A 23,413-nucleotide genomic window follows, 5' to 3' on the forward strand; every position below is an offset into this window, starting at 1 on the left:
ACAGTCATATAACATGATGATCCGTTTGCAAGCTTTAACTGTTAACTAGAAATTTAAAAGTCTTGTTTAGAGGTTCAGCAAGAACCAGAGCTAAGACATGTTCAACAAAGCAAGGTACATCCCAGGAAATTAATGAATTTCGTGTCTATAATTCTATAATTCATTCTCCGGTGACTTTTTTTCTCCTGTAGAAAGACTGGAGCAGTAAGAGTCTAGAAGAGTAGTATCAGTAGTAACAGAATGACATAGTACTACCTAGTTTTCAAGCCATATGCTGTTTCTGTGATACATATAATTCCGAAAACGCAGATTTTAGCACACCGCAACCATAGTACTTGTTCAATCTGTAAATGCTTAAAGCGCAAAGATGACCATGGAAAACACAAACAGAGCAGATGACCACTAAATTACGCACAAGACATCTCTGTTACGGTTTTGACACATTTTTAAATTGAATCCGTGACCTGCTGCTGAACAGAAAGAAGAGTCTTTGGTAGCACTAGGAGTGGGAAGGAGCGTGCATAGCCCGACCTTTCTGCCCACACGTGCCTCACGACCAGCGGTGCCCTGCCAGACCCTGGGGTGCGCGCAAGAGGGGAGCACCCCTGCGGCAGGGAGGGGGCACCCAGAGGGGTCCCACAGCGCGGGGAACCCAGTGCCCCGCATACTACAGCCCCTTCCTCCCCTCCTCCGGAGCCCCTTGCCCCCGGCGGAGGGCGGCTCTGGCTGCAGCACCGCCCCGGCGCGGGCGGAGCGCGGCGCTGCGCGGACGGGAGCGGCGCCAGCTGTGCCCTGGAGTTCTTCGTTCAGTTTGATTTATTTAGACCCCCCCCCCCCCCCCCCCCAACCCTATTTATTCTCCGCGCCATCCTGAACTTGGATGTCTTCTCAGCCCTCCTGGGAGGGGAGGAGAAGAAGGAAGAGTGCGGGCAGGGCGAGCACACCGCATCCACCCCGCGGAAAGTAAGCGCCCCGCCGGCAGGCAGCCCGGGATCCGCGGCTCCGCGGGCGCGGAGGGGCATCCGCGGGAGGGGGCGGCCAGGCCAGGGGGGCTCGCAGCTGAAGCAGGGGTTCTGCGCCTTGCCGCTCAAGACGACTTTGCAGGAGACTTAAGGTGGCTTTTTAACCTTGGGGTGCTCAGGATGATAGACGGAGGTAGGTTTCTCTTGCAGAAGAACTTCTGTGCTACTCACCCCCGATGAGTGTGCAAAAGTTTACGAGGGAGAAATCATAAACTGAGATTGGCTGAAAAGGCTTTGGCTGGATACAAGGTTTGAAAGCCTGGGGGGAGCTGGGGCGTTTGGAAGTGGTCTGTGATGGCTGTGCTGCAGCCATCCCGAGTGGGACAGGCTCAGTTGCTGTGAACGTGGAAGTTTCCGTGAAAATCCCTCCTCACACATAGGAGGGACTGCCTTAACCTTGAAGTACTCCATAAAAGTAGCTTTTATTTCAAAAGCAACAGTTAAGGGGTGTCTCACGCCCTTTTCTCACGCTGTTAGAATTTGCTTGAGTAAACTGTGTGGCTTTCAAACGTGGCTTCATCACATGCCCCTGCCTGTGGCAGGGAACTAGATGGTCTTTAAAGTCCCTTCGAATCCAAACCATTCTGTTACTCTGTTCTGCACTTGCGTTGTTCTCATTTTCCTGTGTGTTTCATGAATGTAAAGCCCTGAAAGTAAATCTGTAAATCTGCATGCAAGAGGTTCTCCCACAAATAGCGGGTTTTGGGAGCTGGGAGATACTTAAACATCTGGACCACGGAACCTCCTCTTGGTCTTTTGCATTATTTCTAAAGACCTACCTCTAGGTCTCTTGACATCCTGCCACATGGGACTTAGGGCATGGAAAAAAGAACAGATGGGAATTTTGTCATCAGTGTTGTGAAGTGTCATTCAATCCCAGAACTTTCAACTGTGTTTGGAGGAATTCTGTTAGGTGGTACCTCCTGTTTTGGAGGCTTCCTGTTAAGAAACTGAACTATTTTTATCTGGAAAACAAGGCTTAGTGTATAAAAACTTTAAAAAATGGTGTTCCTGCTGTAATTCTGGCATCAGGTAAAAAAATTTGATTCTCCCTCTACAGAATTTCATCCTGAATTGTCTTTGAAATACCCTTTTGGTTTTGTGGTTGTTTTGTTTGGTTTTTTTTTTTAGATTAAATCTTCAGTTGAAAGCTAGGTTCATAAATGAAGGGATATGGCTGTTTTGAATGGATTTTAATATGAACTGAACCAGGTTGATTAAGGCTTTGTGTATCTGTAAATATAAGGGGGTTTTATTGATCATCTATATCAGAAGAGAATACAAGTAAATATGTAAATATAAAGTAATGTAAAGTAAATACAATGTAAGAGTCATGTTTTTTAGCAATATGATTTTGACATATAAAATTTTATTGTATAAAATAAAATAAATTTATTTTGTATTTATTTAATATTTATTTTTATTTATTAAATATTTATTTTCATCAGCTGTTTTAACTATGTGAAGTGAATTAAGCATCATTTCTGGCGTGTTACACAATTTTGCAAGAATCTGCCAGTTAGAAGTAATAAATTAGTTCATTTAAGAAAAAAAAAAAAAGCCAAAACAATCATTGACCCTTAAAGCTAACATGTTCGATAAATTAGTACTTATTTGGGGGCAAAGTGAGAAAGAAAAAGCAGCTTCACTGGTGTAGGAAACTACTCAGAGTAATGCGTGGTGGCAAGTGCAAAAAGAAGCCTTACACTCTCAGTGTGTAATGCCTGCGTTCCCAGAAGCTGATGTAAAATCTTTCGAAACCTTTTTTTTCCACCAGGCTGCTCCAAAGAAAAGTGCAAGCAGTGCTGGGTGTCTGTTTCGCTGTGTCTTTATAGATTACTACTGTCAGAACTAATTAACAGATGAAGCATTTAATAACTGGTGATGTTAAATGAACTTTTGGCCTGTTTCACCTGGCCATATGTTTTGTATCACTTTGGGTATGTTTTCCGTTCCATGTCAACTTGGACAAATTCAAGAAGGCAAACTGGATGCTTATTTATTTGTTTTGAATTAAATTGTAGGTTTTATTGGATTCTTTTCAACATTTTTTTGAGAAGGAGAATTGGCAGAATTAGGCAGAGTTGAGTGCTGCAGGCTCCTGAGTTTGCTAGAAATTGGAGGGTTCAGGATGTCCTGCTAGATCATGGGGACCTGGGGAGTGCGGTTGTCAGAATTGCAAAGTAGCCTCTGTTAAACCAAGCTACCTCTCTGTAGGAAAAAAGTCAAGTGAACCTTGGGGCCCAGGTCTTACTCAGCAATAATGTGTGTTACTCAGTTACATACTAACATCAGGTAAGAATTAGACCCATTCCTCATGGGATTTGTTGAAATCTGAATTTGGCTTGTACTTCATCCAAAGGTGTAAAAAAAATGTAGCACTTTATACCTGAGCTACCAATGATAGGCTTATTCCCACACAGCCTAGGTCATCAGCCATTTTCCTCTGCAGACCCCTGTCTGTTTTCACCCTAAACTTTCCAAAGCACATGTTCATGCGCCTTTTTTGTCATCTTTTGATTTCAGGAGGCTGCATGGCTCGACATTCACAGTGTATATACTGATGTTTTAAATGTGTCTTACACTGAATCCAGGGCCTGCTCCTCTTGCCTTGATGTTGAGGTATCTTTCTCCAGTGCATCAGGGTAGAACTGGTCCTGCTGAAGCCAGATGGGTTGCAGTTAGTGAAGAAATTATCTGGGCACTGGGCTGTGTATGCCTGCACTCCTGGTGTCAGCCTCCTAAATTTCAGCCAGGTGAATGCCATCCAGGGAGTAAATGTACTTTATAAGCACTGTAAATACAAACTCTTTAATATGTCTTGAAGAATGCAGGATGCATGAGACTGTGTATAGAAGATCTGCATTTTACTATTTATATTTTCAGCTTAATAGAGATACACATATGAAGTTAGTCATATCTGCCAAGGGGATTATAACCTTTGGCTTTGTCTAACACCAAGGCTGTGATGCTTTTAATGATAATATTATTCAGACCCTTTGCTGTGATTATTCTGGCAAAGTTAATTCCCACATAGAAACACCTATGATGGCGTAATATTATCTTTGTTACTGACTATCTAGGTGTACCCAGTTCAGCTTGGAAAAAAGAAAAATTGTCTCCCTGAAATTAATTTGCATGTAAATCAAGCTTAAATCTCTAGATTTTGAAGCCAGATTCTGCAGTATGTTTTGCAGGAGGGAGGGGAAGATAGGACTGACCTTAATTTCATTCCTCAGTAAACAGTGATGTGCAAACAGATGAGACAAAACTGTCCTCAAAGTGATGGAGAAAGAATAAATTAATTTAGTAGAAGCTGGGGTGTAAGCAGAATTATTACAAAAGAAGATCTACAAGTGGTTACTTATTGACTTCAGTGTATGTCTTGGTTTTCCTGTGAATTCTTCCTTCTGCTGTCCTTTAGCACAACGCCGCCATGCTTTTTTCCTACCAAAACCTTGCAGCTATTTGCCTTTTCAGTCACACAATTAGGGACTGAGAAATACTCGGCATTGTACTTTTTAATCAGTTATTTGATTCATGGGGCTTTTTCCCCCACTAAATGTTAACTCAGTTCTTTTAAACAGAATTATGAGTAAATTTAAGGTATACTGGCAGTCCCATGTAGTTTCGTTCTATAACCTGTACCAGAATTGGTCAGGGGTTTCTGCTTTTATTTTGTTCCGGGTTTTTTGTTTTATTTAGTTTTTACTTTTTAAAAAAATTGTAGAAAGAGGATTTCATATGTTCTTTCTCTTAGATACACTACCTGAGACCATTACTAATCTAAATTACCATGTACCTTCTGAACGGGGGCAAAAATGCAGAAAGCATCAGTACTTCAGATTGCTGATGACCAAACAGTGGAAGATCTGCAAAGCGTACATGATTTACTCACCAGAAGAGACAGTAAAGACAGACTGTGTACACTGGAGTTCAAAATCACTGCAGTAATGAGACATATTTAGCGCAGTGAGTCTTTGAAAGCAGGGAAGTAGGAAGAAGAAATACTTGCTATAAATGTTCACAATGACAAAAAGGTATGATAGAAGAAAAACCCAAACAACCTCTGCATCTTTAGTATACTTTGAACCTGATGTTTCCAGTTGGTTAAACACATCTTTTTCTAGAAGACAATTTCCAAAAAGCAGTAGTTAGGTGTAATATAGAAGATGCTTGCATGTTAAAATGTTGTAATCATTCTAGAAGCCCATGACATGTGGAAGAAAAGTTTTCTTATTAGCTCAGCGAGCTATGGGTTTCATATGTTTTGCAGTGAAGAGATGGATTCCCTACATATGTATGTCCATCTGCATTTTAATGGAAATTTCTGTGAAAAATTTGCCTGCAACCATGTAGAAGGCTGGCTAAGCAGTTCTACAAGCAGTTCTAAGCATTAAACACTCTGCTTTTGCGTCACACAGTACACACACAGTGTATTCACTGCTTGCAGGTATACAAATTCATGTCTGTGGTGGGGGAGAGATGTGAGCCTTTGGGTGTTTGGCTGCTTTATAAACAATGGAGAACATCTGTTCTCTGGTAAATGTGGGAGAAGTGAAATTGATATCACACCTCTGCCAACGTTTGTAAGCACATGAGAACTTCGGGGACCATGCTTGAAATTATTCCTTCTAGGTAAAAAATACTTTCTTGTTATCCTGAAATTCTTTTCATTTGAATTGAGGTCTAGCCAAGACTGAAGCTTTGCTTGGTGTGGATTGGCTTAATGTGGAGGAAGATATAGTTCTTCCTTTTGGAAGCTACTGAAAAAGATGTGTCTTACTATGCATTTTCTCACCTGAGGAACTTTGCTAGGAAGGTGCAAGTGAGCTCCAGGCTAAACTGAGCTAGGGAAAAGCTGTTTAGAACAACAAATAAAATGGGAACAAACTGATTTTTCTTTTGAAAAACAGAGAAAAAAAATGGAAAGACTAGAAGCTTTTCTTACAGGTTAAAAAGGGAGAAACCATTAGTAAATTATGTACCTACTTTTTGATCTTTGTATGGAAAGAATTGATTTTGCCTTTTGTCTCCTGTATTTTCAGAAAGACACCCATTGTCAGAGGAAACAGCGGTAGCTGCCCACTGATGGAGGAGCTGTCCATTTGCTCTGAAGGAGAACATGCTGAAACACTTTTTTAATACACCTTCCTTTCTGAGCTTCAGAAAAGATCAACATGAATAATAGCAGAGATGAACTTGAGGTGATTGTTTTCTTGGTTATGCTGCCCTGGAGTTAGCTGCAGAGCTGACCACTGGAAAGGCACAGTGCAGGAAAACACTCCTGTGCTGCAATAGTGTTATTTCACACTTGCCTAACCATCTAAGATGTATCTCAGATGAGTGAAGATTGCAAGATTCTGAGATGATTTGACCTGTGATGAAGGAATGCTTCTGGGAGACTGCTGGAGGATTTCAGCACAGTGGTGTTTCTGCCCTTACTAATCTGTGTCAAAGTCCAAAATGAACCACACTTGGACATACAACCTGAGCTTTGGTGCATCTACAGATCCTGTTGAGCCAAGGGCTGGACTTGCACGGAGTGGGCACGTAGTAGTAGCTGTTTTTCTTGGGTTCATCTTCGTTTTTGGTTTCTTCAATAACTTGATTGTCCTCATCCTCTTCTGCAAGTTTAAAACCCTCCGTAACCCAGTCAACATGCTTCTGATGAACATCAGTATCAGTGACATGTTAGTGTGCATCTCTGGCACTACCCTTAGCTTTGCATCTAACATACATGGCAAATGGATTGGAGGGGAGCATGGTTGTAGATGGTATGGCTTTGTCAACTCCTGCTTTGGTAAGAGTTCAGTGATAATTCTTTTAACACTGGTACCTGAAGCAACTTGATCAGTGCACTTGCTGCTTCTCTGTGGTAAACGGAAGGATGTCTTGATTGTTTTGTTATGGCCAATCACAAGTGAAATGCATAGGATCATAGAATCAACTAGGTTGGAAAAGATCTTTAAGATCATCAAGTCCAACTATTACCTCAGGACTGCCAAATCCACCACTAAACCGTGTCATAAGGGCATCATCTACACGTTTTTTGAATATATTTGCCACTTGTTACTTTGGATAAGAGACTGACCCCCACCTCGCTGCAGCCTCCTTTCAGGTAGTTGTAGAGAGCGGTAAGGTCTTCCTTGAGCCTTCTCTTCTCCAGACTAAACAACCCCAGTTCCTTCAGCCCTTCCCCATCACACTTGTGCTCCAGACCCTTCCGCCAGCTTTGTTGCCCTTCTCTGGATCCGCTCCAGCACCTCAATGTCTCTCTTGTACCAAGGAACCCAGAAATGAACACAGGATTTGAGGTGTGGCCTCACCGGTGCTGAGTACAGGGGGATGATCACTGCCATAACCCTGCTGGCTACACTTTTGCTGGTACAGGCCAGGATGCTGTTGGCCTTCTTGGCTGCCTGGGCACAAGCTGGCTCATGTTCAGCTGGCCAACAGTTGGCACCCTCAAGTTCTTTTCTGCTGAGCAGCTTTGTTCTAGCATATTTTAACAACAGACTTTATGAAAGAGTAGAACAGATCTGATAAATATTTCCTAATATATAAATTTTTAAACATTATTTGTTTGTAAGATCTAAAAATGGCATCTAGAAAGAGGCAAGCCACTGGAAGGAATTTTGACTGAGAATATGAACTTACATAATACTTCCCTTTTTTCAGGAAAATCTGTGCCAACACTGAACTAGAGGCCCTTCAGTTCTGCTTCTGTTGTTAACAAAGCCTCCTGAAAGTAATCCATTTACCATTTGTAATTATCTATCAATCTATAATATAAACTCCCTCATGTCCCAGATAATGACAATTTTCATCATTAGATGCTTTCCGTTCTCCCCCAAAGCAAAATCTTTATTTTAAAATTACGTTCTTGCAGGTTCAATAGCAAATTAAGTCGTACTTTGATTTGTTGGAAATAGCGTGCATCAAAGCATAAAGCAGTGTTCAGTGTTCCTCTCCTGTCCAGAGAAAACTTTTCCTGCAACCGTCTTTTGTGCTGCTAGCTTCAAGTGTTTTAACTGAAAACTGTTTTAGTTATTAAATCTAGATAAAAGAAAAAGCACAGTCAGAGGGCAGCCATCATCCCTCCGAGGTGCCCAGTCGCTCCAAGAATTACATTACCAAGCAGTGCCTGCACTTATTCCTGTGTTCAAAAATAAAGTCCACTAAAGCATGAAGTGGCCTGTTGGTGCACATCTAGACATGATCCTTATCTCACCCAGACTGCGGGACCTGGCATGGCTCCCTCTCGCTGTACGTCCTTTCTCTGGTGCCTCAGGCACCAGGACTGGACCCAGTGCATCCCTGGCTCTTCTCCCACCCTGGAGCTGCAGTATGTCTTGTGCTGGCACTTTGGACCAAGAAGTGCTCCTGCAGCCCTGGATGTAGTCAGACTGCAGATCCAAACCCGTGTTTTCTACCTGAATTATAAGTTCTTGTTATTTCCAATGGTGTGATCCCTGGTCCCCTTCCCTTCCTCAAATGTGTGCTCTACTGATGACAGTTAACTCAGCCTGGCAGCTTCCCCTGGGAATCTCCTGCTTAGCCCGAAGTGAGCTGTCAGGAGCCGGCAGCAAAAGCACTGACTTTGACCTTCCAAAAATAGAACCTGTTATCAACAATACCTTGGCTTGTTCTGACAGGCTGCTTTTGGAAGGAAGTTGTGGCCGCCCCATCCCTGGCAGTGTTCAAGGCCAGTTTGGACAGGGCTTTGAGCAATCTGATCTAGTGGAAGGTGTCCCTGCCCATGGCAGGGGAGTTGGAACTAGATGAGCTTTAAGGTCCCTCCCAACCCAAACCAAGCTGTGATTCTATGATTCTGTGGCTTAGTCTGTGCAGAGCAGGATGAGATGTTTTCTCCTTGCACATTTCATTTCCATTTTTTGTGAATTTTATGAATTCCAATATTTCAGTGATTACTCTTATTGAGGAGGAAGGGGTTAGGACTGGTTTTTCTCCATCCTTTGATTTAGCCTTCTTTTTTATTACTTAGGTGTAGCATGGGAGAGTAACATTTGAAGGGAAGGGGGAAAAAAGTGCGTGCTTAAGGTATTAGAAATAAAAGCATGTTGAAGGTACCCTTTGAGCCTGCTGGTTTATGTCAGGATATCTGTGTATTACCACGTGGGTAACTGGAATTAAATCAGTAAATGGGTACAGTTCTCATGGGGTGACTTCCTTATGGAATAATTCTTAAGTTGTATCTTCTGTGTAAATCAGATGGATGCAGGAGTGCAGATTCGTGTGCTGGCGTGATACAGGTGTTCATGTGAGAGTTTCTGCTATAATTCTTAAAGTTGATTAGATCATCAAGGAACAAGCAAGCAAACAAGAAGCCCCAGAATACCAAAGGTGACCTCAGCTGCTCTGAGTGGCGCTGATGCTGTCAGTGGAGTGTCTGGGTGGCTGAGGCAGCCTAAAATCAGGTAGTTATTGAACTGTGCATGTGGAAACCTTTCATGGCAGTGTTAGAGGAACTCTTTTGCAGTTCTTTTCTCAAAGTCTTGCAGCACTCATGACATTTTTTATTTCATTAGTGTATATAAAGGGCATACTGAAGAAATTTGCTTGCAGAGTTAAAAATTGTTCACTGGAAAATAAGTAAAAGCAAATAATAGTAGCAGGTTGCCTAACATTTATATGTCCCTGTAGACAGATTCTGCTGATAAATACCATTATGCATCAGGGGGGTTGGAGTTTTGTACTTTTTTGTACTCTAGAGTGTGCTGAAAAAGAGCTACGGTAGATGTGCAGTGCCGTGATGTTTTTTCCGGGTCTTTATAGCACTTGAAAACAAAATGCTTGGGTTACCATCATGTGTGCTGTAAGCACCACAGACTGAACAAGGAGCTATCGAATGAAATGGTTAATGTTTTTTAAGGCTATTGGAAAGTGACATGAGAGAATTGTGAGCTTTTTATTGAGACTGCAGGTATTGTTGCTAAAAGAATAAACAAATGGCATCTCGTTCGTTTTAGGATTCTTTTCCTTGTCTTCTGCTGACTTTGGAAAAATTGTATAAAAATTACCAGAGTGATTCAGAAACTCAAGAGACAGAATATCAAGTATATGCTTGAGCTGACAGCTTAAGACTTCACTGATGGAGCAGTGTAGTTAACAAGGGTAGGGAAGCTTTTTGTCAGCAAGAGGATTTTTGACACCTAAGTAGTCCAGTTTGGATCACAGCATTTGGCCTGACTACTGTGCTTATCTTCTGAGTGGCAAATCTGATTGGATTTATAAACATAAATGCAAAAGCCACAAAGACTACAAAATACTGTATGAGGTTACTGTATAAAAGGAGCATGTAAGAACACAGAAATGGCAAATCTGTATAGGCTGGGAAGAGAGCTTTTTTTTTTTTTAATTGACACTTTTTTTGCAATCCCTTAGCTATTCTTTAAAAAAAAAAAAAAAAAGTATATATACTTTTTATTTGCGCTTACGCTTGTTTGTGCCTCATGTTTGATTTCGGTCTGCCAAGGCTAGGAGGAATGGTACTAATTCTCAGGGTCACGAATAGAGATGTGTAATATGAAAGGTAATTAAGAAGAACTGAAGTTCCACATCAAGCTTTGTTAGAATAAATACTTAACTATTCTTATATGTTCCTTTTTTTCCTCACGGGATAGATCTTATCCTACTACGATAAACATCAGTATAGGGCCTGAATTTCAGATGATGTTACAGTAAGTTCACTGGCTTCAGTAGAATTTCACTCTCTTGTACCAAATGAAGGTATGTGCCCTTTCTTATTTTTATTTTTAAACTGCAGTATTTTCCTAGATTATGAGGAAATTGTAAGTGGGAAATTAATTTAAACTAAAAAAGGGGAGATTCAAGATGGATGTGAGGAAAAAATTCTTTACAATAAGGTTGGTTCAATACTGGCACAGATTGCGCAGAGAGGTGGTGGTTGCACCATCCCTGGAGGCATTCAGGGTCAGGCTGGATGTGGTTCTGGGCAACCTGATCTAGTTGAAGGTGTCCCTGCTCATTGCAGGGGGGCTGGACTAGATGACCTTTGAAGGTCCCTGACAAACCAAGCCATTCTATGGTTCTGCGATTCTATGATTCTAATCTTCATGACTTGGTGAGTATTTGATGATGTGTAAACCACACCTAAGCCAACTTCAAACTGTTAAAATATTTTTGAATGCAATTTGTCCTTAAAAGGTTTCTGAGAAGAAGCGGTTATTTCACACACACACGCCTTGTTTTGTGATGCTATGAAAACCTTCATCTTCTAAACAAAATTGAGAGTGCAGGTTTATCCCCAGGTCTGTGGCCTAGATGAAACCTAAACCAGTGAAATTAGGAAGCTGAGATTTGTTTCAAATGTAGTGTCTTTATATTTTTTAAAATCATAGAATCATAGAATAGTTAGGGTTGGAAAGGACCTTAAGATCATCTAATTCCAACCCCCCTGCCATGGGCAGGGACACCTCACACTAAACCATGCCACCCAAGGCTTCATCCAACCTGGCCTTGAACACTGCCAGGGATGGAGCCCTCAAAACCTCCCTGGGCAACTCATTCCAGTGTCTCACCACCCTTACAGTAAAGAACTTCTTCCTTATAGCCAATCTAAACTTCCCCTGTTTAAGTTTTAACCCATTCCCCCTTGTCCTGTCACTACAGTCCCTAATGAAGAGTCCCTCCCCAGCATCCCTGTAGCCCCCCTTCAGATACTGGAAGGCTGCTGTGAGGTCCCCCCGCAGCCTTCTCTTCTCCAGGCTGAACAGCCCCAACTTTCTCAGCCTGTCTTCATACGGGAGGTGCTCCAGTCCCCTGATCATCCTCGTGGCCCTCCTCTGGATTTGTTCCAACAGTTCCATGTCCTTTTTATGTTGAGGACGCCAGAACTGCACACAATACTCCAAGTGACTATAGCTTTGGACGGTGATCTGAAAAGCAAATCTGATTCTTCTTCCAGCAGTATTGCAGTGCAATGTACATTGATGTTGCTCGCTGTGGAATTGAGCTGTAAGTTCTTTACTTAGCAATCCGTTGCCTACCCCAGGCAATTAAAAACCATGACCCAAGAACTATCACCGGGGAGTTGCTATGGGCCCAGTGGAAAAAAATATGGACAAAGTGTAGGTGTTTGGTTTATTTCCTTGCTACTTTCCACACATCTGCTTTGTGACTTCAACTGTTCATAGAAAGCAGTTTTAGAAGCTAATGGGAAGTACAGATGCTGATCAGTAAGCATGCAATGAGGATTTTAAGCAAAACATGTAATATCATAAGACCTGCTATGGAAGTATAAGAGCTGTCGCATCTTGATCTGGGGGAGCACTAGGGATGGAGTTAGAGGAGGAACAGCTTCTGGTGTTTCCAGCATAAATAATTTTACCCTGGTGCTTGTGCATGTTTGCATCTCTGTCAAGTAGGTCACGGCAGAGGAAACTGCACACATCACTGAGATGAGTAAATGGATGGATTTGCTAAATTTGCTCCCATTGCCCACTGCTTAGCCGCAGTTTGACAGGCTCATGGTTATACATTTAAGCAAACATGGAAAGGGACATAGGGACTGAGGACACATTATCCAAGCTGAACTCTGTGTAAACTTTGCAAGCAAGCTGAAATAAAAACTGTTAAATATATAATGAAATTATTAAGCATTAGATTTTAATGTAGTAAAAATCCATTATTTAATAACACACTCCCATAGAGTCCATATAAACACAAAGTGATATGTCATCCTAAGATGAAGCTTGTAATGCAGTTTTGACCATCTTATGCATAACCTCTCCAGTGCCTTACTAAACATTTCAAATCTCTGGACAGATGAAAACTTTACGGAACATTTCATCTTTTCCCAAGATACTGACACTTATGTAGACTTCTCCAAACATGTATGACAGGCATAATTTGGGCTCAGATGACTTCTGGAGTTCATTTTCAGAATTGCTGCTTTATGCAATGCCCTATCAGGATTAAATATTAAATAGATTAATACATATGGGAAAGATGAAGCTGTCTCTGCCCAGGAATTCCAACGTGAGATTCTAATGCTGGAAAAGTTTCAAGGCACATCACCATCAAGGATAATTTTGTGACTGCTGAAGTCTTGGCTCATGTTTTCAGTTGTCTGTTGGTCGTTTTCTCTTCCTCAGCATTCATGGCGGTTAAAGTACCTGGCAGTTTGCCTGAGAAGTTGATGCCATTATTTCTTTGTAAAAGATGAATTCAGGTTAGTGTTGTGTAAGTGAACATCACTATGCAAGAGGACAGAGAGATGCCTAAGCCACGTGAAAACTTTGTGATTTCAGTCCATGTCTAAGCTGTGGCTTAGACTCATTGCACTAAACTAAGGTAATTAATTTTAGAGTACAGACTTCTAGCATACTGGCAATGCTCTGCTGATGTTCTGTGTTGGCCCTGGATGGTAGCCATGTGCGCACCAAAGCTGCTCTATCACTCCATTCCTCAGCTGGATAGGGGAGAGAAAATACAATGAAAGGCTCTTGGGTCAAGATAAAGATAGGGAGAGATTACTCAGCAGTTACTGTCATGGGCAAAACAGTTTCCACTTGGGGAAATCAGTTTACTACTAATAAAACCAGAGTAGGGTAATGAGAAATAAAACCAAATCTTAAAAACATCTTATTATATTATTCATATTTACATGGGAAAATGAAATTCTGAACCCCTTAGAAACAGATGGGAGTCATCTGGCTAAAACCAGACACTTTCCAATTGCCCACTGGCTTCTTTTAAAACCAATGGAAAAACAGATTTGTAGTGCCAGCATGCAGATTGTCTGGTGATTGTGAGATGCTCTCTTATGATATGAGCTGTGCCCTCTAAGTGCCCCCTTATCTCCACTGGTTATGAAAGAAGCCCAAGCTCAGGGGTAGGTATGTGCTTTGTAGCTCTGTGGAGTCATGAGACGACCCTCACAAGTAGCATACTTGTTGGTCCTTCTGTCTTTCAGTCATTTGCTTACTTTTGCATATAATTCCCTCTCTACTTCAGTGCCTTCATCCTGGATGTTGGGTTTATTTCTTAGTTTATTTCTAGTTCCTATAGGCATTAAATGTCATACAATGCTGTAATCACTTGGAGTTGTTGTCCAAGAGTGAGTATTTGTTGTGGTTCCGTGAAGAGTTGTCCAGTTCTCTGTCAGAGCTTAAGATCCAACATTCATCGTGTATGGAAAATGCTATTTGGTCTTCATATAGATAATTTGTAGAGCACAAGTATTAGGCTTCTGTGTTCAATTCAAGTGCTTGAAGTAAGGAGTCAGTTTGGGCAAAAGTTTTGGAAAACCTGATATAAAGGGAATCATGCTGTGCAGAGAAACTGGAAATGGAAGACCTAATGTACTTTGAGCATTGTTCTTGAAATAAGACACTTCACTCTGGTAGATGTTTTAATACCGGTTTAAGGTAAGAGAAGGTTTTGCCTTTGTTGTGGCAGAGCATCACCTAAGGTGTCATTCAGTTTTCCTGTGTTTTTAAGTTGTTGCAGACTCAGGGTGTTGATGCTAACAGTGTTAGGCCAGATCCTACGGTGTACAGTGGGTGTCTGTATCATCAGGTGTAGTTGCTTCTCCCTCCCTTGGTCTGGGCAGCCCCAGGTGAGCCCCACCTTGATGCCATACTGCAGTGGGGCTGTGGGGTGCACTAGAACCTCCCACTTCCCTCCTCCTCACCCCTCCCAGCTTTCAGCACAGCGGAATTTCCAGCACATGGCTTAGACAGGAGCTGGAGCGTGCTCTGCACAGGTCGCTGATCCCCAGGTACCCCCAGTTTGCACCAGCAGCCACATGTAGGTTGAGTCATCATGTTTTCTCTTGGCTGCCATTTTAATGTTGTCTGCTGTGCTTTGTTGATGATAATCTGGAGTCTATTTTCCTAGTGCCTGACCAAAAGAAAACAGCAGAAAACATGCAAGGATACCAACAGTGAAGGGTGGATAGCAGCTTGTGTACATGTCCTGGAAAGAGAGACAGAAGGACAGGGGAATTCTGTGAGGAAATCAATAATTTCTTTGTCGTTTTTGTGTGTGGTTGCCAGATGTCCATGTAAAAAAATGTTCTGCCCGTGTCCAAAGTCTGTTTCTGTGCATGTGCAAGTGACTTCAAATTTCTGCCAATGGTTTATACTTCCTTGTTGAACAGTCATGCTTGCAGTTCAGTTACATACTTCTGGTTCTGGGACATCACTCTATGTTATGGCCACGTGTTGCAGAACACTAAGGGTTTTACGCAAGGGAGCAAGCGAATAACAATCACTTTATGGAGAGACCCAGAACAGGGGCTTAAACGCTCATATTTCTGGCAAAATTACCCTGACAGTGAATTGATTCTAGAAGGTTGTGGCTGTTAGCTGTGTTGGAGATGATGGAACAGCATTTCTGTCAGAGTTCAGTTTAATCATTTGCATTTGCAGGCCCTTTTCCTTAATCCTGGGTCGCAGCATTAACCCAAGAAGTGCTGTGCCTGATGTCAGTTTCGTATTACTTCAGAAAAAACCAGAAACCATGTAAAGAAATAGTTATTAAAATATATTTGACTTTCTGGTCCTTCAGTGTGCAAAATGAAGTAAACTGGAGCCCAGTACATAAACAATAATCAATGGAAAAAAAGCGTATTAGAGAGCAAAGGACTTTAGTTGTGAAAGGCTATTAAATCATATTCCATTTAACTATGTGTTTAATAGTCTCTAGTAACTCTTTAAGAGCATCTGTGTGCTGACATACCTGAACAGAATTTGATAACTTTTTGCAAAACTTTAACATTTCTCTTGCACTCCCTGAATTATACCAGAGAGAGGATATTATCTCTGGCTATTTAAATCCAAGCTGTATTCCTAGCTGTATTCCTTTTGCTTCACTGGTGACATTAATTTTCTACGTCCATTTCTTTTTTGGAAGCATTTAAGCAGAATGCTACATCTTCCAGTCTAGTAAGCAAATGAATAAGTCAGGCTTTTCAGTGATAAAAGGAATACAAGACTATTGGCATAGCTCCAAATAATAACAGTAATAGGTAATAACTATCAGTTTCATTTTTTCCCCTTTTTCTTAGCTGTGGCTAATCTTCACTGTTTCTGCCACTTTTTCTAGTTAGACAGGTCTATTAAGATGAGTAAATAATAACTAGCAGTTATTTCCATGTGCTGACATGGAAAGATGTTTCTTCAAAAGCTGGAGCTATTCTGTTTGTGTTTGTATTTTTCTAGGTATCAACACTAGCTGAGAAACTTTCTTAAAGGGGAGATTCAGTAAATGTCTAGTAAGGTAATAACTACAGCCTCTGTTGATTTGCAGACCATTTAATGGTTCTGTTAGGATTCCACAGCTAACACGACCCACATGTGAAATCACAGCTGACATGATTGCATTGCTGGAAGGTTTGTGGTTTTGTTTTTGTTGTGGATTGCTTGGGTCTTTTTAATACTGTCAAAATGACCTCTGTTTGCTGGAAATTTTTCTATAACTGATACAGACAGGAGGAACGTTTGATACCTTCAGACAGAAAATGCAAGGGAGCACCACTCCGTGGGCTGCTTCTTCCCCCTGACATCCCACCATTACTGTTCTTGGAGTGTCCCTGTGCTTTGATCCCTGACTAGATTGGGACCTGTCTCTCTCCCCATGCTGTTCTGGCCCAATGCAGATCAGGGGAGGCAGTGGGCCAGCATTTACCCCATACAAGGGTGAAGCCTCAGATTCCCTGGGCCTGCTTGACTCCCCTCCCCTCCCTGTCCAGATTGTAATGCCTTAATCAAGGTCACTCGGGCACCATCTTTAAAACTACTGTGTTATAACAGTGTAAGACTTCATTTGCTGCCGCTGAAAATTTCTAGTGCCAGCTGTCAGCATCAGGCTCAATGGCTCTGGGCAATTCCATCCAACAAGTCTTCCCCAAATGTGGTAAAATTATGTTAGAAATATCTCCCATTTGTGGTTTCTTAAAGCTATTTCACAGAGAGATGCCAATATGTTTGAAGTACAATCTCATCCTATGGTCAGCTACAAACTTTTGCTCTTCCCTACATAAGTATGGCAACCACAGTGGGGATAAGCTGTAAATCTTTACATACATTTTGTAGTGTTTTAGCAGAGGCAGATGTTCAATAGGTGCTAAATTTCTAGTGTTAGTTTTCAATTGTATATTCTGTTTTGTTGGTTGTGTTGTGTTTTTTTTTTTCTTTTTTCTATCGTTCCATTGTTCCTATTTGTTTCACTAATGCAATCCTCAGCAGAAGTAGTAGATAACTATGGTAAGAAGGGATCAAAGGGAGCAGGCTTCAGACGAGTTGATAGATGAAAAGTTACATGCTGAAAGGGTAGGAAAAAAGTGGACTTGAGTGTGAAAATTTTTCATGAGAAGTAGTTTGAATATCTTTAAAAATCAACGGCAATGTAAACCTTTGCTTAGATTAGGACTGTAACAATTTTCAAGATTCAAAACCATTAGTTAATTCACATACGTGACATTATATTGCTTGGTATCTAAGTGTTGTCCGAGTCTAGTACAGACCTCTGAGAGTATTGAAATAGCACACTAACATCTGGCAAGATTTGCTTTCAACTAAGAAATGGCATGAATCTTACAAAAACACAGATAATCTGCTTTAACTTGTTCTTATGAAAATTTTAGAGCATGCAATGGTCAAATACCACTGGATCTGCATTAGACTTAATTCTTACGTGCATATGCACGCTGAAGCATTATTGTTTGCCAGATTTACAATTTGTGGGTAACTTCTGTTCTGCATTCAGTCTGTTTAAGAAATTGCCAGGGGATCTCTTTACACTGACACGTTTAATCATCCTAATGAAATTATCCAAGCTGTTAGCATGCTGCACAGCGGGCAGCACAAGGAGAGTATCCTGGAGCAGGGATCTCAAGTGGTGGTCGGGAGCACTGCCTTCCTCTCCACCTGCGGCAGGAGAGCAAGCACCACGCAGGAGGCTGATGGCCATCCCTGCAGCTAAGCCATCTGCTTCAGTTCAGCAGGAGTTAATTAAGCACTGTTCTAGGGCAGGAATTAATTTGGTAGGGATGAGGAGTTACACATTCTGCCCCTTAATGAAAGGGTAGAGTATATACGTGGTATTTGGGTGTGTTTTATATGTGTGTTCCATGCACTAACTATGGTGCACAAAGCAGCTTTTCAGTGTAAGTCTTTGTGACAAATCCAAGCAGTTTGCCTGAGTTTATCCAAACTACCAAATTTTGTTCTGGCTTTGGTCTACTCAAAGAGAGAACCTGAGAACCTGTGGTAGCGTGAGAGGGCTGAGGACGAGAAACACTGTGATGACGCTGAGGATTGCTTTACTGTGTGTGCTTCTTAAATCCGAAAGTGTATTTCTATTTAATATCCTTGTGGGAGGCAGAAACTGCATCAGAGGAGTAGGATGAAAAGCTGCCAGATAAATATGCCAGTCAGGATTTAAATGGGCTTTTTCTAATGGGTAGAAAGCAGGTTGTAAGGAAATACAAAGCCATAGCTTAATATTGTTTGTGATGGGAGCAGTAGATGTATCACCATCTGGTTTGCTCTATATAACAGTTTTTCTCTACTGGTCAGTGCATCGAAGGGTGTTTAACAAGGAATTTTAGCATGAGAATGAATAGGAGCTTTACAAGTATTAATATCTTTTATTGGGTTGGGGGCACTCAGACCTTTGGGAAAGAAATATTAATAGTAGATACAAGCAGGTAATGGCCTCTTACTGTGCTGTAAGTGTTTCTTCTTACCAACAACTAAATCAGAGTTGCGCCTTGCAGAGGGTTGTGTATTCATGTGCTAAATATTTGCTCAGTTAATGTGTCTAGAATACTAAACTTGAAGTTAGGATAACCTTCAGTATCCAATGATATTTTTCCAGTGCATAGTCCCAGCAGTCTGGGTCTTCCTGGATTTATCTCCCAGGCTGCTTGCTGTTGTGAACCCTGTAAAATTAATATAAAATATATATATTGATATATCAAGGAATTCCACTTATTGACTATGTACTATGCAAAGTACCTTCTCCTGTAATTGAGGCTGCAACCTGATAATTTCATTTGAAAACCCAGTTCTTGTATTATGAGAAACTCTAAATAATCTTCCCCCATCCACCTTTTCGCATTGTCTGTTTTTTTTCCTCCATTTTCCTTTTCTAATGTGCCCTGATGTTTGCTTTTCTAAATGCTGCCGAACATTGCTGCTGAGTGGAAGTGGTTTGCATAAAACTACCTATCATAACTCTCTTTGCAGAGCAGTAAGTCAGTCAGAAACAATCACTGTGTATTTAAAGCTAGGACTGGTTTTCTCCACATATGGCAGTTTACATCAGTATTGCATTTTGTCTGCTCAGTTAGTGTTTCATGAGGTTGTTCTGCAGTACTTCACAGCTTTTGTTGATTTGGAGTTATTCAGTATGGTATAATCAGCAAACTTCACTCATTGCTATCTCTTCCAGACAGTCTATTAATGTGATGAATAACCCAGGGCCTAGCACAGATCCATAGGGGACTTTGCTGGCCACAGTTTCTACTGAGAAAACTGTTTTCTCCTGTTCTTTATTTTCTGCCTCTAATCAATTATTTATCCATGTGAAGACTTCTGTTATTGTAAGGCAGCTTACTATCCTGGGCTAGTCAAAGTTGTTTGGAAGTCCAAGTAGGCTTTACTGAATGTATCATCTGTGTCTGCATGGCACTGCCAAGGACTTCTCATGAATTAGTAAGGCACGGCTTCCCTCATGCTAGCCATGCTGGCTTGTGCCAACATGTCATACCTCTGTATACATCCACTACTATATTCTCTAGTGCAATTTCCACCAATCTATCCCGTGCTGCAGAGTAGACTTGTCTGCCGGATGAAATACACTGCAAAGGATTCCTGTCTGCGTCATTTACAAACTATGCCTTAATGGATGTAGCAAAAGATTTCCTCTTCTGAGGTCCTTCTGAAGGGTTAATACCACTTCTCCTCACTGCACATCCTTTAGCAAGCAAAGTCATCTTGGGTAGAGGTAGGTGCAGCCTTCTCTACTGTTTCATCCCACCTCCATAGCATGTGAGGTTGTTGGATTGTAAACCTCCGTAAGAACATGTTGGCCCAAGGTCCATGTAAAGACTGATCTACATATTTTTACGTTACATTTATATTATCAGGTATGACTAGTTATTGACCAGTTAATAGCTAATTATTATAACAAAGTTTGTCCACTAGACCTTATGACAGAAAATTGACTCCAAAGAGTAAATATTTCTAGTGTGTTCCCTCCCTAGGAATAGTAACTACTGAAAAAAGCAGATTGTGGAATCATTTTAAAGTCTCTAGAAATACACCTTTGTTATTAAAAATGAGTAGTTACATTCGGTGAAAAAGCACAGGCTTGTAGCTTGCTGTTAGCTAGGTGTGCTGTGGTGGAAGCTTGCCTCTGGCAGATGATAATGCACTGTAATTTCACCTCTAACCTTACTTGGTACTGTACCCGGTATTCAGGGAAACTCTGAGACTACATGCTATGTATTACATCTGTGCAGATGCTCAGCATGAAGGAAGGTCCTGGGGATGTGTGCCTGTTTGGAAAGTAAAGGAGCACTCCTGGCTGGAGATGGGTGTTCTGGAGGACAGCATGAGTATGGACATGTATGGACATGGGGCTGCTGCAGTGGTGCCCTGAGAGCATCCTCCTACTATGCTAGCACTGTACATCCATCCTTGCTTTCACAGGCGCACAAGCCCCCGGTTTCTCCTGAGATGTTGCTGTACAGGAGCTCCATCTAGTGCTGACATTATATTTTATTCTGATTCCTTATGGCAGCTGGATAAATACACTGATAAGGAGGCAGCTGATTTAGGAGGCTGAATTTGCCAGTGCTAGCCTGCTTTCCAGAATGCAGAGGGATCCTGCATAACGAATGGAAAGTGAGAGCAAAAATAATATTCAGGTTTGGTTTTGGGTTTGGTTTTTTTGTTTGTTTATTTTTGGGTTTTTTTGTACTATGCTGGTATCATTGAGATGCAGAAGGGAGTTCTACTAGGAGTAGTTGGCTGGTTGGTTGATTGATAAACATTAATGCAGAAAAGCATAATACTACTCAGTGATACATACTAAGTTACAAGATATAGCTAAGAATTAAGGTCACCATTAAAGCACAATGTATGTATATTTAAAAATTCAGCAATGAGGGAAAGAAGGAATAAACCAAATTATTCTCTACTATTAAAAGTAATATATACTGTCTGTATTGAGGATACCGCCAGACACGGAAGGGAAATGGAGAGAGGAAACAGAAATGACTCTTGAGAAAAGAGCAGGAAGGGTTTACTGAACAGGGCCAGTAATGTTTGCTGTCAGATTTGTGCCAGCAGGCTTGAAAGCAACAGTGATTTTGCAGTGATTTCTTTCAAGTGCAGAGGTAAACTGTGACTCTCATTAGAGTTAAGCAGGAAGGGAATTCTTTAGGGAAAGGCATGATTGCCTTCTCTAATGGACTCATGACTAGAAGTCCTCTATGCAAAAGAAACAAATAATTACAGGCATTAGATAAATACCTACTGTTGCATTTATGTCTATTCAAAGTGAATTGCTGATATTTGAAGTAGCCTGTATTTTGAAAGCTGAGACTGCCAGCATTTAAAAACTGGTTGTAACTGCTAATGTGTAACAAATGATTGTGGGAAATATTTTCTCTATTTCAAATAAGTAGAAATGTTTCTAATGCCTTAAAGATCCAAAGAAAATGGTGATATGATCACTAACACATGGGAGCATTCAATGAATAAGTCACCAAACGCAAGAATATTTGATTGCTTTTACTGTATGTCCTATGCCTATCATAAATATTTAATAGGCATATCCAAATACAGCCAATAGTGTTTTGGGGGCACATCCCATTCTCAGCTGCTTCTATCAGTTATTGAGGCATCCATGCACTTCTCTGCAGTTTGTATAATTTATATTGGCACTGAATTTATCAGGAGCTGCTGTATTTACACTGTGATTTGCTATATCATAGGTTAATTTATTATGATTTGTTTATTCACTGAAGTGTAGATACTGAGCTGTAAAGTTCAAGCAAGTCAGGCTAGTATTGTCTGTTTGTCCACCAAGGCCAGTGCTCACTTTCAGTCTATTCATCTTAATTCTGGCAAGTCCTCTAGGTTCAGTGGGCTTTCTTTTTAACTCTGGGAATGTTTGGGGTCTTCAGCCAAAATCTGTTGAGAGCTGGATTTTGGTTTATAAATTATGTATCTCTTTTTGTTTGTGAGGGAAAAGTTTAAAGTGAGTAATATTCTAGGGGGAAGGAGCAGGGAAGGAAGAGCAGCCCCTGTGTCTGCACTCTCCACACCTGTTTGCATCCCTTTGAATATTCAGTTGTGCTTCTCATCTTAAAAACTGAAGAAACAAAACAAAACTCACAAAACCAAAACACCTACCAAAACCCATGATGAAAATGATTTTGTAAAATTCCATATTCACAATCTCTCACTTGTTTCTCCAATTTGCTCAGTTGATGCTACTTTCCCACTAGCACTAGTGGCTGTGGAAGTTGTTAGCCAACTTGACTAATGTAACTGTGTTCTGTTAGCTTAGCTGAGTTTGGTTCATTCCGGGCTGCCTATCCCAGACTTTGCAGGCAGATCAACATTCTCACTGCCATTTGTGGCAATTCTGATGTCGCACAAGAAGAGGAGATATAAACTGGAGACTATAAACGAGATAGGACATGACTATCTTGACTGTAGGAGTTAAGTGTGTATTTTGAGACTTAGAGCTAATAAGAAAACCAGAATACTTTATTTTTGTTTAACAGTTGTGAAGTTTTGTTCTTTCGTGCCATGATGCTGTGCCCCTCAGTAGTTTTTGTTTTTTTGCAAAAGTGTGTATGTTGTGAGGAGGTCAGTGATCAGGTCAGCAGGTGACAGAAATGCCCCCCCTCTTCTGCCAAGTGAGTCAGCTTTTGAAAGTTTCTGCTTTTAGAATTGTAATATTCTGACCTCCTCACCTGCAAGGAAGTCTCTGATGCCAGCGATCACTGTGGTGGAAATGACTGTATTTTTGTAGAAGAAATGCATTGACTTTAAGGTAACCATAGCCCAGGAGTTTTCCTTATCAGTATTAGCCGTAACTAATACCTAAAAGGTGGAATCAAAGCTGATGATAGCACAGTTTGTTCCATGCGCGTTCTTAAAGTCTCCGGTGCTATGGCAGGTGTTAGGTAAGGTGCTTTGATCCAGAGCTGATAAAATTTCACCTGAAGATTAAGCTACCATTAGAAAGAGATCTTGTTGCTTTTATTTTCCCTCTTGCTGCTTCCAAATCTGCATTGTGAATACTAGACCTACCAATTGTATTGCATGCACAGTCCATGAGGAATGATACTAGGATATGTTTTCAGAACAGTTTCT

General features: G+C 41.1%; 1 protein-coding gene across 1 annotated transcript in view; it reads left to right on the top strand.

Annotated features, from left to right (window-relative positions):
• The first annotated feature begins 923 nt into the window (after positions 1-923).
• The window catches only part of LOC136013634 (opsin-3-like), an 86,574-nt gene continuing 64,084 nt past the window's right edge, over positions 924-23,413 (top strand). Inside the window, exons 1-2 of the mRNA XM_065677807.1 lie at positions 924-1,155; positions 6,071-6,825. Of these exons, the coding sequence (XP_065533879.1) occupies positions 6,489-6,825 (337 nt within the window). The 5' untranslated portion in view covers positions 924-1,155; positions 6,071-6,488. The remainder of the gene's footprint in view (positions 1,156-6,070; positions 6,826-23,413) is intronic.

This window comes from Lathamus discolor, chromosome 4 (genome assembly GCF_037157495.1).
Source record: "Lathamus discolor isolate bLatDis1 chromosome 4, bLatDis1.hap1, whole genome shotgun sequence".
Lineage (NCBI taxonomy): Eukaryota > Metazoa > Chordata > Aves > Psittaciformes > Psittacidae > Lathamus > Lathamus discolor.